At 39.1% G+C, this 17,129-nt stretch overlaps 1 protein-coding gene across 1 annotated transcript; it reads right to left on the bottom strand.

Annotated features, from left to right (window-relative positions):
- Nucleotides 1-2,220: 2,220 nt before the first annotated feature.
- HTATSF1 (HIV-1 Tat specific factor 1) lies at nt 2,221-16,784 on the bottom strand. Its single transcript, XM_054040932.1, has 9 exons — nt 16,433-16,784; nt 12,714-12,912; nt 12,330-12,377; nt 10,511-10,665; nt 9,299-9,462; nt 8,136-8,235; nt 4,322-4,411; nt 3,559-3,696; nt 2,221-2,885 (listed from the first exon to the last, which is right to left on the bottom strand). The coding sequence occupies exons 1-9, from the start codon at nt 16,607-16,609 to the stop codon at nt 2,604-2,606; spliced, it is 1,353 nt and encodes a 450-aa protein (XP_053896907.1). The 5' UTR covers nt 16,610-16,784; the 3' UTR covers nt 2,221-2,603.
- Between the last annotated feature and the right edge of the window lie 345 nt (nt 16,785-17,129).

Raw genomic sequence — 17,129 nt, 5'->3', positions numbered from 1 at the left:
GTACCAACTTCAATGTTAATGTCTCATTGTAGACCGTTGTTTTGCTAGAAGCGGAAACAAATGGTTCAGAATTTCAGGCAGTGTCATGAAAATTTTTATATTCTTAGAAATTATTTCAAAATGCCAGTAAAGTTGTTTTGTTTTTTAGGTTTTGTTGTTGCTTTGTTTCCAGTCTGAAATAAGGACATTTTAATTTCAGTAAGTGGGCAAGCCAATCAAATTTTAAATCAACTGAGAGGGAAGTTACTGTCCATACACCAATTCCTTAGTTTTACATGGGTTTTTAAGCATACTTTTAAATAGTCAATACTAAACTATATTTGATTTGACACTAACTGATAAGGCATTGTAGTACTGTAAAATATTCATTTCTTAAGCATTCTCTACAGCAATTTCAATTCCCCTTTTTTAATTGGTAAATTGAACTGCCCAGAATGTTTTATATAATTAATTAGGACCTCTAGAAACCTAACAAAGCATGCTAGCATGACAGGTCCAAAGCCTAGAGTTTGGGAGCTAGAATAGAGAAGCGCTGAGAACAGTGCCCATGGTATTAAGCTGCATGTTGCACACAGAAGCTTTAAGTATTCACATTTTTGCAACCATGACAATGGTTAAGTACATACTGTACCAGCGGAAACATTTTGTATAGAACTATATGGGTTAAAGATAATTTGAATTTGATACTATCCATAATTATATGCTAACCAAAATAGAATCCCTAAACAAATCAGAAGCACTTATTTTGCTAAGGTTTATAATTCATGATGTGCTCAAAGATGGGAAAAGAATCTACTGAGATAGTGAGAATTTAAAGGTTTCCTCTCAAGGGCATAATCAACTTTAAAAAAATCCCAAAAGGGTGTTTTATTTAAAATTAAATTGTCACACTAGTTTATAATTAAAGTATCCATCAATTTAATACAATCAGGGGGTTACAAGTCTGATAATCTTAACTACTATTCTCTTATCTAGGTTGCTCATAAAGAAATAAGATGCAACCACAATGGCAAGTATTATTTTATACAAACTTATTGCCATAACCTACATAAACACAGTGATTACCAAAAAAACCTAGCTAGTGTAGCTGTTCAGACAAATTCAAAAAATCAAAGATAAGTACAGTACAAATTAAAAACAACCAAGGTCTTCTATCACAATTGAGTGCTTCAAGTTGGAAACATGAGCACTAACACCCATAATCTTTCACAACCCACTATCTACTTTTTTCAAAAGAATCAACAATTCCAGTTGGAAGTTTAAAAGGTATCCTCAAATGAACAAATAATCCAGAGCAAGTTCCAAATATTAACAGATATGCTGAGGAACTAGGACCAACATTTTTAAACAGGGTGCCTAAAGTAATATTATTCAAAAATGCTCAGCATCCAAGCTGATCCACTGAAGTCACTTTTGAACTTCTGACTACTTCACACATCTAATTAAGAAGGCTAACTTTCGGCATTGTTTTGAAAATTGTTGCCTAACTGAACAGAAATGTTTAAGTCAATTTAATGGCTAGTAAAACAAGAAAATATAAATATAAAAGGGCAGATAATTTTTGAAAAACATGTTCCCCGATATTCATACAGTGTATGACAACCTTGGGATTAAAGGTTAAAATCTTTTAAATTTTATGAAGTCTTTGGTGGAAGGGGCCCCTCAGGCTGTGAACTAAACCAAAAGCATCTATCTCAAAAAGAATATGGTACATATTGACTCCCCATCCTACCAAAGAGAGAAAAAGCATTTCTTAGATTTAAGGCAAAAGAACCACAAAATGCCATATGTTCAATGTATAATTTTTACATGCTTTCAGCATATGGAAATACTTCATTCTACCATCTGAATTTAAATTGAAGATTAGAGGTCAGTTTTATTTACATAGTGTTCTGGTGTTGAAGTGTTTACGGGTGCTAATCTCCTCAAAATATTCACAACAGGTTTACATCAATGGAAGATTCAAGAAGGAGATGAGACCCCTCTATACTGAACATTCTGATTTTAAAATATCTGTGGCTCCATGTAGGCTATGGCAAGAATTTTCAGTTTTGTAGACAGACAATTTCATGCTCCATGATCTGCTATTTGAAAATGCCTAATATGGCAACGCATATTGGGCCTTACTGCAACAACTGTTCTGTAAAACTGTCGAAAGTGCTCAAGCCAGTTACTTTAATAGGAAGATACCAAGTTCCAAAAGTGTAGGGAAACCAAAGCAAACATTAAAATCGATTTTAATATCTTTGTATATTACTAAAATGTTTTTAGATTCTATGTAATTGTTCAAACACTGGAGTTCACACACACTTCACATTTATATAATTTAAACACGGACAAGCAAATATATGACATAAGAAGCCTGGTCAGTTCTGCTGTGCTCTTGGCAACTTGAGATATTTTGCTTGAACAATAGCCAATTAATATGAACTTTCTTAGATCTTCATTAACTACGGCTTTTAATGAAAATTTCAAAGCACAAGCTGATGACATCAAATATGCATATAAACACATGAACACTGTCTGTAGTCACCCTGAAGCACAGGATAAGAGAAATCCAAACATCACCCTAAAAAGCATGCTTTCATAAAATATTAGAGATGTTATGTATCTGTTTCATCATCACTGCCTGCAAGGCTGCTGTCTGTTGATGGAGTGCCATCTTCATTAATGCCTTCACCATTATCCTCTCTCTTATGAGCTTCATCATTCACATCACCTTTAGATGTGCCATTATCTTTTGAAGGCTGATCTTCAGGCAGTTGCACACTACTAGCTGCAGAATTTGAAGCAGCTGCAATTTTCTGCTTCTCTGCATCAGACTCTCCTAAAAACGACCCCCACAACTTGAGCCTTTCCTCTCTTTCTCTTGAGGTCTCTTCCACCTGTGTATAAATAAACCTTAATTAAAATTACTACAGAAATCCAACCTTTCACTTAGTGTAAAAAAAATTAGTAGTTGACACTTGGTAAAACTATGCAACAGCTACTTGATTACACCTCTACCCTGATAGAACGCTGTCCTCGGGAGCCAAAAAATCTTAACGCGTTATAGGTGAAACCGTTATATCGAACTTGTTTTGATCTGCCGGAGTGCGCAGCCCCCCACCTCCCCGGAGCACTGCTTTACCGCATTATATCCGAATTCGTGTTATATCAGGTCGTGTTATATCAGGGTAGAGGTGTATAATCAACACTGACTACATTAATACTGAGGTTTCACTTGAGTCATGGCCCATTGTGCTAGTTAACAATGTTTGTACAGCAATGAATAACTGAACAATTTACTTTCAGTGTACAATTAAGATAATCGGGGCCTTTGAAAATTGGATTAAATACAATTTTTAATAGAACAAAAAAATAGGCCTGCTAGGACCCCAAATAACTGGCATCTGCAGGTAAGCCAGGCTTAATATTTGTTCTTTGAAAAGAACATTTAAATTCCTGATTTCATTTAAATTTTATTTCCTCTATTTTTAAAATTAAATAGATTCACAGTTAAAGAATTTTTAGAAATTAAAATTTGGTAAAAAAAACAAAAAAGCAGTTAAGGATTACCTGATAATCTGTTGTACCATCCCATGTTTCAGCACTTAGCTGACGACCACCAAACCACCTTCCATGGAGAGCTTGTATGCACAGATCAGCTTCCTCTGGTTCTTTAAATGAAACAGAGGCCACACCATCTGGGTGTCGCTGTAAGAAAAAGACAAAACCCTCTGATATACATCACTAAACAGGAATTAAATTTTGTTCCAAAGATCTTTACTCTGCCCTTGTAAGAGATCAGGCACAGTTTTATATGCAGACATATGTACAAGCCTGTTCATGTGTATATACTTTTGAAATATGTATCCTTCCATTCTTTTCAGATTTTGAAGCAGCACCATCTTTAGTACTTCACAATTAGGGTTTTCAGCTTTAGGTTTTAAACAAAGCTACTTCAAATCTTTTTGTACACAGTCCAGTGTTTAAAAAAAAAAAGTTGAATTTCGCTATTTGCAATTTCATGGGTGCATGCTTTTCAACTTCTAATGCATATGTCCCCAAATCTGTTGGAGAAGCTGAATATTGCATCTAGACATAGGGGGAGCTGGAATATGCAGATGTGCAGTTTAACGTCACCTTTGTTAAAATGGGACGAAATTCTGAATTAAATTCAAGAACTGAAAATTTGAAAAATGAAATTAAGATTGCATGAAAAACAAATTTTAAAGAACCAGAAATCTTATTCATGATTTAAGGAGCATGAACATCTTGTATATTTGATTTGAGAAGGTGACAGTAATTATGACCATGCAACATAATAGAAAATACCTACATCAAATAAGAGAACCTTCTTTACTTCTCCAAACTTTTCACATTCTGTCCGTAGGTCTTCCCTAATCTCATTCAGTACTAAAGGATCTTCCTGTAAAGAAATACATAAATATATGGATTTGTTTTAAAAATAAGCTTTTTAAACAAAAAATAAAGCTGAAAATTCCCTTAAATGTGTGTAAGCTGCAGACTGGAATTCACACACTAAGGTCCTACAGTTTAAAGGATTTATAGTGGCAATGTATTATACAGGAAACACACTGGGTACTTTTCCTTATATAGTATGTTGCAAAATAATGACAATCCAAAATATTAAGAAATAAGCAGGGATTTGGAGCAATCAAATTTTTTAATTGCTCGGCTCCGGGCAAAAACCTACTGGTCTGTGCTCCAGCTCCAGGGCTCTGCTCGAAAGCCCTGGAAATAAGCATGAAGCTTTGTTCCAAACAAATAGGAAACAGTTTAAGTAACCACTCACAGTACTAGCAAAAGTCTACCTCTAGGAATCAAATACTGCATTCTTTTCCAGACACCACCTCCCGGGGAAGTTCAGAGAATAACAAAAGTGACCAGGGAGGAGCTGAAGGGCTTTAATGTGACCAGACATACTCACTTTTGAGATTATTTTGGTTTTAAGAGCCAGTCTACAAATCTCTGCTTTTACTAAAATAGGGATGGCATCTCAATCCCAAGGACTTCTGACTGTCCTTTTCCATTCCCATTGTACTACTCTATGTGCTTTAAAAAGGAGCATTGTCAGGTCCTGCCTCTCGGTTACTGCTCAGCTCAGACTAAATGTGTGGTGGAAGCATAAATCTATAAGAAAGAAACCCTCTGAGGAATGAGTGAGATTTAGTATTGTGAAATGGGATAATAGCTTGGAATAAAGGCAAATTTAGTATTGGTATCAGGGAAAGTTCTTGATTGAAATAGGATACAATAAAAGCCCCATTGATTGGAACACCTAAAGCTACTTAAAAATAGATTTCTAGAAAACAGTGAAATTATTCAAGAAACCACTCTTATCAGGCAGCCTCCTATTCTTGAGAGACCATGTCAAACTATCCCCAAATGCAGTGTACACATCCTATTGTGGCCAAACCCCAGCAATATGAAGAATACATATTACCTTCCTAATGCATGGTGCAATGTCTCTGAATATGCCCAAAACTATTAGAAAGACAAGGGGGGTGAGGTAATATCTTCTATTGGCGAAAGAGACAAGCTTTCAAGCTTACACAGACCTATAGCCTGGGACCAATACAGCTACAAGTGCAAACAAAACTACTCCAGCCACTATGAACTATACTACTTAACAGATCACATGGCAAACTCAGACCTAATTTGTGCACTTGCAGCATTCCTTTTCACATTATTTCTCAAATTCTGGACTGCTTTTTTCCAAACTAAATCTCACTTTCTAATTTTCTGTTCTTTCCTCCACTCAGTGATTTCTACTAGTATTTGCAACATCTCCTACTTTAGTATCATTTTTGAGTTTCATGAATATTGTTTACTCCCTCTTCCAAATCAAGATGTTTAATTAGATTACATTTGCTACCAATCCCTTTGGCATTCCATTAGATCTTTCCATCAAGATGCATTGCTGTTTATCACTGTCCTTTGTGTATGGTCTTTCAGGCCGAGTCTTCACAGCTAAAAAGGTGAGATTTTTATCACAAGGTAACTTGCAAATATTAGTTCTCAGCGTGTAAACACAGAGATGACAATGCACTTTAGTTTTACTGCAAGGTTAAACTGAAGCAGTGGCATAGTACTGACCTCACCTAGTTTACCACAAATGTTAGTTATGGAGAGGCTAAAAAAGCACCACCTAGCAGTGAAGACAAGGTCTCAGCCAGTTTTGAACTCACATGATGGTTTTTCAACCAAGCCATTTTGATTTAAGAGTATAAGAATCTACCTAAAATTACTAAACTGCAAACACTAAAATCTCCTTATTTCCCTTCATCCACTGAATCAAGTGAAATTACGTGTTAGAACTTAAAATCCTCAGTATTTCAAGGGATTCACGCTAGCTGCCAAATCAACATTATTGGCGTGTGTTCTTTTGGGCAACTTATTTTTTGCAGGTGTAATTTTCTTTATTTTACTGGGGAAAAGGGAAAACCCACTTTCCTTCTGCCTCCCACTCAATTGCCAATGGCAACCAAAAAAACTGCATGCTGTTGTCAAGATTACAACAGTGAGCGTTAAGACTGCTTTCAGTCCAATGCCACAGTTTAGTTTTAATTAATTTTTTACCTCAAACTACTGGAGGAAATGGAATACCACTACGGTATTTGTGGGATGGGTTCTCCATGATACACAGGGATAGTTTTGGAATTTGGCATGCAAACAAATTTAATTTTGAATCCTAAACTCGAATTAGTCTAGTTCAGTGAGATTTTTAAAATACGGGTCTTAAATACATGGTGCTCCTCATTAAAGGCATATAAAGTACTATAGTAATGGACAAAATGTGTTTTGAAAACTGGAGCACATACCTCTAGCTTTTCAGAGTTCACTGGAGATAGCCATAAATTTTTTTGGCATTTCAGGAGACAATTTCTGAATTAAAACATTCTCACCTTTCTTCAATCTGCCAATGTTCCTAGTTTTGTCAGCGAAAAGGCAGCTTTTGTCAACAAAACAGTGGAGGTGTACACGCTACAATACTCCTCAAAATAAAACCACCTCAAGAAGAGATGCAGAGCTTTTTGCAGCAAAGTTAGATTGACAAAACATCAGTGTAGACACTGTGTTCATTATGTTGCCGTAACTGGCCTCCAGGAGGTATCCCACAATGCCCACTGAGATAGCTCTGCTCACTGTTTTGAACTCTGGTGCCCTGCATCCAGCTGCACATGCATGTGCCCTTCCCCTTGCAAAACTCCAGGAAGTTCTGAAACTGAGCTCACATAGCTACTGTCCAGCTGAGCAGGCCAGCTCCCAGCAGCAAACACAGTGTCTGGATACAGGGGAGGGAGTGGATCTCCTTGGTCTGTGGGGAGAGGAGGCTGTGGGAGTAATCGGAGGGAATTACAGAATCAAAACATGAATGTGGACTCCTGCTGTCCCCGGCACTAGGACCCACAGCAGCAGGCTGGGAGCCCAGGCTGCTGCTTGCGGGGGAGAGACAGCTGTGCAGATCCAGGGAGGGCGGCAGGGGCTGATGTCGGGGTGTCCTGTGTCCCCGGCCGGTGTACTGGTCTTCAATGAGCTTGGGTGGGGGGAGAGACACCAGCTGATGCAACAATAACCTCCAGCAACCAGGAGCAACAATTGCAGGGCAAGTCCTGCTTAGCCCCACCAGCCCAGGGATGGAGCATGCTCAGCGCAGATGGTATCTTCAGAGTATTTGCTACCAAAATAACAAGTTTCTATTGAGCATGTGCGAAGTGTAAATTTTCATATTTTAACTTGGTCTTATTTGGGTGAATTTCCATGGGGATGGCAAATGGCATCTATGACAGCAGAGACACACGCACAGCCAAATTTCAAGCCCCTGCTACAAACCATGGAGGCATTAGAGCTTCTCAAGGAAGTAGCTAAGATGTTTGTTTGTTTTTAAAACATGGGCAAGGCAATATTTTTCTCTAGCTTTGTTCGTGGAAGCAGATGAACCATGTTACCTGAAATTTTCAAAAACATTCAGGCTGAGACAGACACTTGGCATGGAAACTTTTTGCCTGAACAGTTAACATTTGGCAATGTTATAAGCAACTGAAAACAGGGTCTTATAATGGTAAATAATGAGCAATGTTGACTATTGCCAGCACTACCAGCTTCACCTATTATTTAGTTTTTCCTACCTCAAAATCCTTTGGGTGGAACATGTTCCTGATGATAACAACACGCTCATGTCGCTTTCGAACTGTTGCATCTTTCTTCTCAGGCCTCCAATCCAACTGTCTAATGAAATGAAGCAATAGTTAGACATGGTTGCACCTTTCTTCAGTTTCTACAAGTATTTGTTGAAAAAAATCATTAATTTGACATACAGATTTCAGTAGTGATAGCTACTTTGGTTTTAAAGAATTATTTAAATCTTCTAGAAAACAGAATGGAAAGGTGATCGGTAAGTTAATCACTGTTCCTCTAGCAAAGCAGTTTCAAATACCATAAACATGCACAAGAATGTCATAATACAGAGACAGGCCCAATTTAACTTCAGCGGTCAGTGTAGCCTACTGAACATTCAGAAATATTCTGTAGGCTGCAGCTGAACTGGAGCATGGGATAAGAAAAGGAGGCCGAGAAACATAATTGGGCTATTAAGTACCTTGAACAATTTAGGACAAAGTATTTGAAGTCACCTAATGTCACAGTTCAGACTAGGACTCACTTAAAAGAAAAAAGTTAACAGAATACCAGCTTTAAAGTACAACATACATCTAAAGATTCCCAAAAAGGTAATTCACCTCCACATAAGAAATTTTTTAAAATAAAAACATTTGAATGCTGAAGGCAGATGTCCGTGTATAAACAGGCAAAAATAGAAAGCAGTGTACTTGTTCATTTACTAATTGGAACTTCATGCTAACTGCTCTAGAATTTTTGTAAGTGTAATGCAATTATTAAATTTAACTAACAGTAACATGCAGGTAGCTAAACAGTGCTGTCTCCTTATAGGATCAACGTTAATCACGAGATAAAAGCGACTCTACAGGGTTCTGTAGATTCAATAACTCCAGAAGGGAAAATTCCATCACATTTAAAAAAAAAAAAACCCACAAAAACACACACCAACACTTTCTGCCTCTCAGCTGTAACACCCCATCCAGAAGAAAGTAATGGAAGTTTTTGGTTTTCTGTGGACTCCAACCAAACATGACAATCCAAGGGACTTTCAAGATGCCAGAATTTAACTTATATTCCTCACCCCATCCCAATGAAATAACTCTACATATAATCTTTGAAAAACTGTTTTAGCTAAGACATTTAGAAAAAACATTTTACTGAAAAAGTTACAAACTTTTGTTGTTGAGACAGCCTCTTCTTGTAGTCTTTGCATTTCTTCTTCTTTTTGCTTGCATCATACTCCCCCTTTAGTTGAAACTTTGCTACTTCAACATGCAATTTGTAGCCTCTAATCTCATCCTCATCCAGAAGTCTTAATGCAAGCTCAACTGATTCTCGCTATTTGAAGATAAATCAAATTATAGTAAGCCTTAAAACAAGCATCATCAATGAGAAGGTTTTGATTAAAAAATTAAAAATGAATTCCTCTATGCCCAAACAAAGCTTAAACCTGTTTTCAAAAATTAATGTTGAAAGGGGGCTACTTTTAGTATTGCTTGACTCTGGCCCAAAAACACATATTTCACCAGTGTAGTTAACAGACTCACCCCCCCAACTGCAGTTCACCAAGTCACCACTTCTCTTCATTCCAATCGTTTCTAAAAACTGAACCGTAGTGACAGTTCCAGTGAGCTACTATAATTATAGGGAAGAATTTAAAAAGATAAAGATAAAATTTTCGAAAGGACCTAAGTTCCACTTTCAAAAGTGACAGACTCAGAAGCTTAAACCTCCTTGAAAGTCAACTGGAAAGATCCTCATAGTTAAATATTTTGCAGCCTGCATTCTGAAAATACAAATCGTTAACAGAATTCAGAAAAACTATCTTGACAATACTATGACCATAATGTTGTGATGCAGCTTTTCTGAATTCTGCCCCTGGGTATTAATAATTTAATGTTTGTAGTAAATAGTATCCCACTGTGGAAGACACTGTACAAACATAACAAAAGATGGTCCCTAACCCAAAGAGCTTGCAATTAAGTAAAATGAGTGAAAACAGGTGCATACAATGGACTGTGAGAGAACAAGGTAAAGACTGTGAACAACACTATGATCAGTGGTCATCTTAAGGCATCAAAATGCCCATTCAGAGCGCTCTATCAGCAACATCTAATAAAAACCAACAGTGGTTGGTAAGTGTCAGGAAAAGTTGCATACAATGTTGTAGCCATGCTGGTCCCAGGATATTAGAGAGAGAAGGTGAGTGAGGTAGTATCTTTTATTTGACCAACTTCTGTTGGTGAAAGAGACAAGCTTTTGAGCTAGAGAGTTCTCCATGTCAGAGAAAAGTTGCAGCCTTTCATATTTGACAATAAAGAACTACTTTGTCATGAAGCAGAGCCAACCAAAAAAAAAAAGTCATTACATTGAGTACATCACTGACCTTGAGATAACAACAGAGGCCATCTCCTTTAAGATTTCCTTGCTTGTCTTTATAAAGTTTAATTTTATATTCTTCCGTCTGAGGATCTCGCATAATGATACCACACTTTGACATAACCTGTATAAACTCATCCTTTGTAATGTCTGGAGGCAAACCTGAAAAGTAAATTCAACCATATCAACCTAGAATGTATTTATATAGTGAATTCCAAACCCACTTTTTCAACACCACTAAGCCCATTTTAAAAAGGAAACAAGAATGAATCAGTTATTAAATGAAAAATACCTGTCAGTGCAATGTTATGGGTGAGATTTTACATGCACAAAAATAAATGTATTTTTGTTAGTTAATTTAGTTTTGAGCATATGTTTTATTTCCTGTTAATTGAATGTTTGGTAATCTTTCTGCTTTTTAAGCAAGTGAATTGTGGAAATGTTATGGTTTCTTTAGTAACCATTAACTACATCCACAGATCAGAAAACTGTCTGTCTGTCTTTTTGAACTTAAGTTTCCTTAACATCCCAAAACAATGACATAGCAAACACATTAACCTATGTGCAAATAAATATATTAACTAATGCACAGTTTTTCCCGGTGCACACATTTAGGTATTTACACTTTAATTGGGACAGAAAGTTAGACACTGCATAGCCAGCACACTTGTCATTCTTACCATTTTTGCTAATTTAGTACAACATGCATTCATTTAAGACTTTGCATATACTGAAGTTTGAAATGTTTAAAATTTCAAACAAGTGAGTTATTTGAGCAGAAGAAAAACAGCATTTGAAATATTTTTAAATTATGAAAAATTCCTGAGTTAGCCAAGCCTAGAGAAAGGAGAGTTCCATGTTTTAAGATATGCTGCTTCAGGTGCATGTTTTCTTGTGCTCATGTAACTCAAAAAACAGCCAGTTGTGTTACCTTTTCAAACCAATTCATCTTTGGGCTAAGAACAAGCATGAGAAGATGCAAAAGATATAACATTTGTGAAACTACATTATATTGCTGCAAAATTGTCTTCCCTTCCCCTATTCATTCTGTTTTTTTGCCTCCATTTACTGTATCTTGTCCTAGTCTAGACCAGGGGTTCTCAATCTTTTTCTTTCTGGGACCCCCCACCCACAACATGCTATAAAAACTCCACAACCCAGCTGTACCACAATAACTTTTTCTGCATGTAAAAGCCAGGGGCCAGTGTTAGGGAGCAGCAAACAGGGCAATTGTCTGGGGCCCCATGCCACAGGGGCCCGCATTGCTCAGGCTTTGGCTTCAGCCCCGGGTGGCGGGATCAGGGCCCCAGGCTTCAGCCCCATGCAGTGGGACTTTGGCTTTCTGCTGGGGCTTCCAGTGAGTCTAATGCTGGCCCTAATTGGCAGACCCCCTGAAACCTGCTCACAGCCCCCTAGGGACTCCCGGTTGAGAACTACTGGTCTAGATGAATGATTCATGAGTTGTGTCCATGTATCACTGCAATCTATGGAGCACTTGCTGGTGGTTCTTGGAGTACTAGCTGGCCACACTGAGCTCTCTCCCCCGTTTCAGCCAGCTAAATTGTGTTTAAACAGGTAAATTTATTCAACGCTTTCCTAGTACTACTTTTCCATCTCAGCAACTGCTGTAGTTGTCACAGAGCTGTTATACAATCATAAATGTGAGCATAAGTAGGCCGTCCAATTATGAAGGTGAGACTAGGGAGTCAATGAGACAATGCCCTAAAACGTGATCCACACTATTAAGTGTTCTGGAGCAGACTTATTTATATAAATTGCCTAACACACCTTTGGCACCATATTAAAAAAAAAAAGTGATGACTTACCCGTCACATACACATTTGTGTTTTTGTCTTCTTCAACATGAAACCATCCTAAAAACAGAATTATAATTGTAAAAGTTGTGCTAAACCCCTAGAAATAGAACAGGATTTTAAACACTAAGCTCTCATTTATCAGTTTCACTAACTAAATTTCCAAGAAGCGTCCACTTAACATTGAGAGCTCAGAACACTATTAGTAACTTGATTATATTTCACATAAGAAATATAGGTTTTTAGAACCTAATAAATGCTATGCAATTTCAGAAGTGTTTCAAGAACTGATGCCTGAGCATCTCTACTGTGCATAATACTAATGCACAATTACATTTGCTCATTGTTTCTTAAATATTGTATATTTTCCAGCTTATGCAAAATGGAGACCCTAACCTGCGTCAAGTTTTCTTTTTTCTCCTTTTTGTTTAGAATCTGTTTGTTGGGGTGCTTTTTTATTTGTTGACTGCGGTGCTCCTGCTGTCCTTGAATCCACAGCTGGCTTACTTTCAGTCTTTGAAGCAGAGGAACTGTCTAAACTATCTGTAGGGAAGCCATAGTTAGCATGATACGTTGCCAGGAAGTCTTCAGTCACCTAGAAAAGAAATGTTAAATATTAATCTATAATAGAGTTCAAAGATAAACCCCAGGGCACAATTACAAGTTTACTGGTGGTGAATTTCTGAAGATAACTACTAAAACAATAATCCAGATGTCTTCACTTACAGAGGAAAATATAAAGGCTCAAATGGACACTGCAGTTGAAAATTTATAAATGCCAGATATTAGTAAAGCCATACTGAGAAGTCTGCACACGCTATTCAGTAACTTTTTTCTATATTGCAGACAAATTTAAACACTTTTCATTAGTGTCCCCTCTTCCAAGGGGAAACTTTTAATACTTTCACTTACTGAGTTAGATTTGTCTGAGGCAGAAAGAAACCCATAATGTAATACTAAGAACAGAACTCAATTGCTCTCAACCATGAGCAAGGAGAAGTGACATTGACAGGCAGCCAAGAACCAAAACACTGACTATTAAATTGACTAACACTTGTGGGCCCCTGTCTTCTTGAAGAAAAATTTTCAAAGAAGATTGACTGGTGTTAATAGATATTGCCTATACTAAGATTTACACTATGCACTAATACACGATTAAGTCAAAGATCATAATCTTTGGCTCAGACTATTACCTGAATGTTAGCGGTTTCCCTCCCAACCAAACCTCCCTGTGGAGAGTGAGTGTCTAAGCAGTGCCTAAATCTGTCTTTAATGCAAAAATTTGCTATATTAGATTAGATGCAAAACTTACAATAGCTTATTTGTTGCTAGATAAGTTTTAGTACTAAGGTTTTTACAAACCATTTTCGGTACTGTATAGTTGTAACAGGACAAGAAAATATACTAGCTGAAGTTTAGTTTGACATTTTAGTGTCACAAATAGGTTACAACCTCTCATTGTTTAAACCAACTTTTCCACTGTCAATATGGTCAAGTTTTCAGACAACCTTTTCAAAGACGAGAACTCAGCTTTGTAAGAAAAGATTAGGTTTTCCTGAACTAACCCATACGCTAGGAGTTTCATCTGTGTTCAAAAATACAAGAGTGAGATAGTAGGGATTCTGAGTAACTCCATACTTGCATGATAACTGGTAACTAATTAAATCACTACAGCCTCCTTGAACTTTTATATAGATTATTTGGGTATCAACATAAATGTTTTGTTTGGAAAACTCTTAGCTTAACAAGGACATGCCCATGGCAAAGAAAGAGATGCAGAATTGTCAATGACAGTCATCTTTCTCCAACACAGAATTAATCTTAATATAAAGCTTTCTGGAGTTTAGTAATTTGCCACATTACTGCAGAATCACATAACACTAAATTCCAATGTTTAGAAATCACTAGTATATCACAAGTGTAAAAGTTTGGTTACACAATGAAAAGTCTGTAAAAAGCAACAGAGGGCCCTGTGGCACCTTTAAGACTAACAGAAGTATTGGGAGCATAAGCTTTCATGGGTAAGAACCTCACTTCTTGCATCTGAAGAAGTGAGGTTCTTACCCATGAAAGCTTATGCTCCCAATACTTCTGTTAGTCTTAAAGGTGCCACAGGACCCTCTGTTGCTTTTTACAGATTCAGACTAACACAGCTACCCCTCTGATAAATGAAAAGTCTGTCTATCTAAAAAGGCCCAGGCCTAATTTAGGAGGGATGCATTGACCTTTGAAGAATCTTACATTAACGTGCCACCGGACTCCTCGTTCATAAAGACTAACAGATTTATTTGGGAATACGCTTTCATGGGCAAAAAACCCACTTCTACCCCTCCCATATTACAGTAATCTGCACTATATTTGGCTCCAGCCAATCTCAACAGTTCATTACTTTCATGGGTGCTGAATTTGATCTTAAAGGGTTTTATTAAATTGTTTTGAAATTTTCAGTGAACAGTTAAGAATTTTGTTTATCAAATAACTTAATAATAAATCAATGAATCAATACCCCTATTTGTCCTGCAGCAGCATGATCTTTTTAGATTTGAGTGTGAAGAAAAATGTTCCAACAAAATGAATTTAAAATTACTTCCGAATACATTACCAACTTTGTTTTACTTCTTGAAACTGGACTGGTTGCTAGTGCAAAACAATTTTTGTTAAAGGGGTTATTAATAAAAAAACCTCAGTGGAATATTAGTATATCTGATATTCTATTTACCCCAGGCCAGCTGAGACATATTATTCCAAACCAGGAAGATAAAGGGAAAACAACTGTTGCTGGGACTGATCTTCTGGAATATTAAGCGAACAACTTTATTATAATACCAGCCATGAACAGAATAGCAGCTACTGTACTCTTTAAGAGTGAATTTTCATAACTGTGAAAGGTTCCAATCAAAGCATTAAAAACCTAAATCCTCTCTCCCCAGTACAATTAAGTGCAAATTCTCACACAATTGCTGACCAATGGCCCTCAAAGTTTGTTCCACCAGAACAGGATTAAGAGATCATTATTTCAGTGCACATCTAGTCATCAGGTTCATTTAGGAGAAGCACAAACCATAGGCAAAAGAATACTGGAAAATATACTTGTCATCTCTTAAGAAATCAAAAAACTTAAAATGATTAGGTATGATCTACGCACACAAAAAATGGGAAAGCATACCAGACTCCAAACATGGACCTATGGTTACATCATGGCTAAGGAGAAAACCCCATATGCAGGGCTCTATGAAAGGGTGGGAAGTGGCTTGCAAATTACTGACCCACCATACAATTCCCTATCCCTAATGTCTGCATCTGTACAGCAGCAGAAATTCTGATTGAGTGTGAATTCAGCCAGTCACCTGAGCCGCTCTCATAACTGGTTTCAGAGTAGTAGCCGTGTTAGTCTGTATCCGCAAAAAGAACAGGAGTACTTGTGGAACCTGAGATTTGTTAGTCTCTAAGGTGCCACAAGGACTCCTGTTCTCATAAGTGGCTTGCCCAGGGATTAACGACTCCTGTATTTAATTAGCTCTTAATGCTATCTTCCCACCCCTCTGTGGGAAGTCTTATCCCACAGTATATAATAAAAATGTTTTACTCCAGGAATTTCTGAAACGTGTAAAAACATTGCTGCAGATTGATGCCGAGACAAAAATCATCTGCAAAGGCAGACTTCAATGAAACCCTAAGAACTCCCAGAGCCATTTGCCGCCGCCCTCCCCCCATTTGTTATCACCCAGACACCAAAGCCCCCTGAATGTCATACAAGGCAGCACCGCGGGAAGAGAAAGCCGGGACACAGCAATGCTGAGATACCTGGGGCGAGGGAAGACTGTAAATTAGACACGAGTTTGCAAGAAGATACAGCAGCTAAAGACGGCCAATGCTTTCTGGTGCTGCAAAGCCATCAGCCCCTCTGGGGCTCTGGGGCGCCTGCCCCGGGGCTCGGCGCTGCGTGCGGCCCTGGGCCCCGCTCCTGGACGGCGTTAGCCGCCGGGAAAGGCTCAGGAACCCAGAGGGAACCGGGGGCACCTGAAGCGGCGGCTGCCCTCACGCCCCCAGCCCGGGCGCCCCGCCCCACGGGAGGCCCTGGCCCGTGCGAGCCGCCGCCCCCCGGCCCGCCTTACCTTAGGGAACCAGGCCTTCTTGTCTCGGTCCCACTCGTAGGCCGTCCCGTCCGCCGGGTCCACGTAGGTGAAGGGGTCGGGCTCGCCCTCGCCGCTGCGGCGGGCCTCGTACAGCTGCTGGAGCCGCAGCTGCTGGTAGAACTCCTCGTTCCCGTCCGAGCCGCCGCCGCCGCTCATCGTGCACGCGGGGCTCGGCGCCGCCTCCGCGGGCCCGGGACACAGGCCTCGGCTCGGCGCCCCTGAGGAGCCGCCGCAGCTCCGCCGCCGCGCGAGCAACTAGCCCCTGCCTCCCCTCAGGGAGGCAGCCGCTACCCACCGCGTCCCGTTTATTTGCCGCCCGGCCCGGGTCTCAATGCGCAAGAGCGGAAGTGACCTCTCTGCACCCGGAAGAGAAGGGATGGGAGGAACCATTCTGAGAGAGTGTAGGTGGGTACGGGTGGAGGGAATGGACGTGCTCAACGGGCAAGGGCTGGGCCCGCACGTGGTCAGCTGCGGGCCAATGGGAGGCACGGAGAGAGCGATGGGCCCCTTCTTGGGAGCCAGCAGGCCGTGGCTTCTTTTCCCGCCTGGGGCGTGGCTTAGCGCAGGGTTTCCTCAAGGGCGGGGCCTGGGAAGGTTCTAGATGGGTCCCAGACCAGTTCAGGGCGGGGTGGTCTGGTCTGGTTCCTGGCCTAGGCAAACATGTATTTCCTGGGGG

This window comes from Malaclemys terrapin, chromosome 9 (assembly GCF_027887155.1).
Source record: "Malaclemys terrapin pileata isolate rMalTer1 chromosome 9, rMalTer1.hap1, whole genome shotgun sequence".
Taxonomy (NCBI): Eukaryota; Metazoa; Chordata; order Testudines; family Emydidae; genus Malaclemys; species Malaclemys terrapin.
This window is presented reverse-complemented; position numbering and strand designations above follow the sequence as displayed.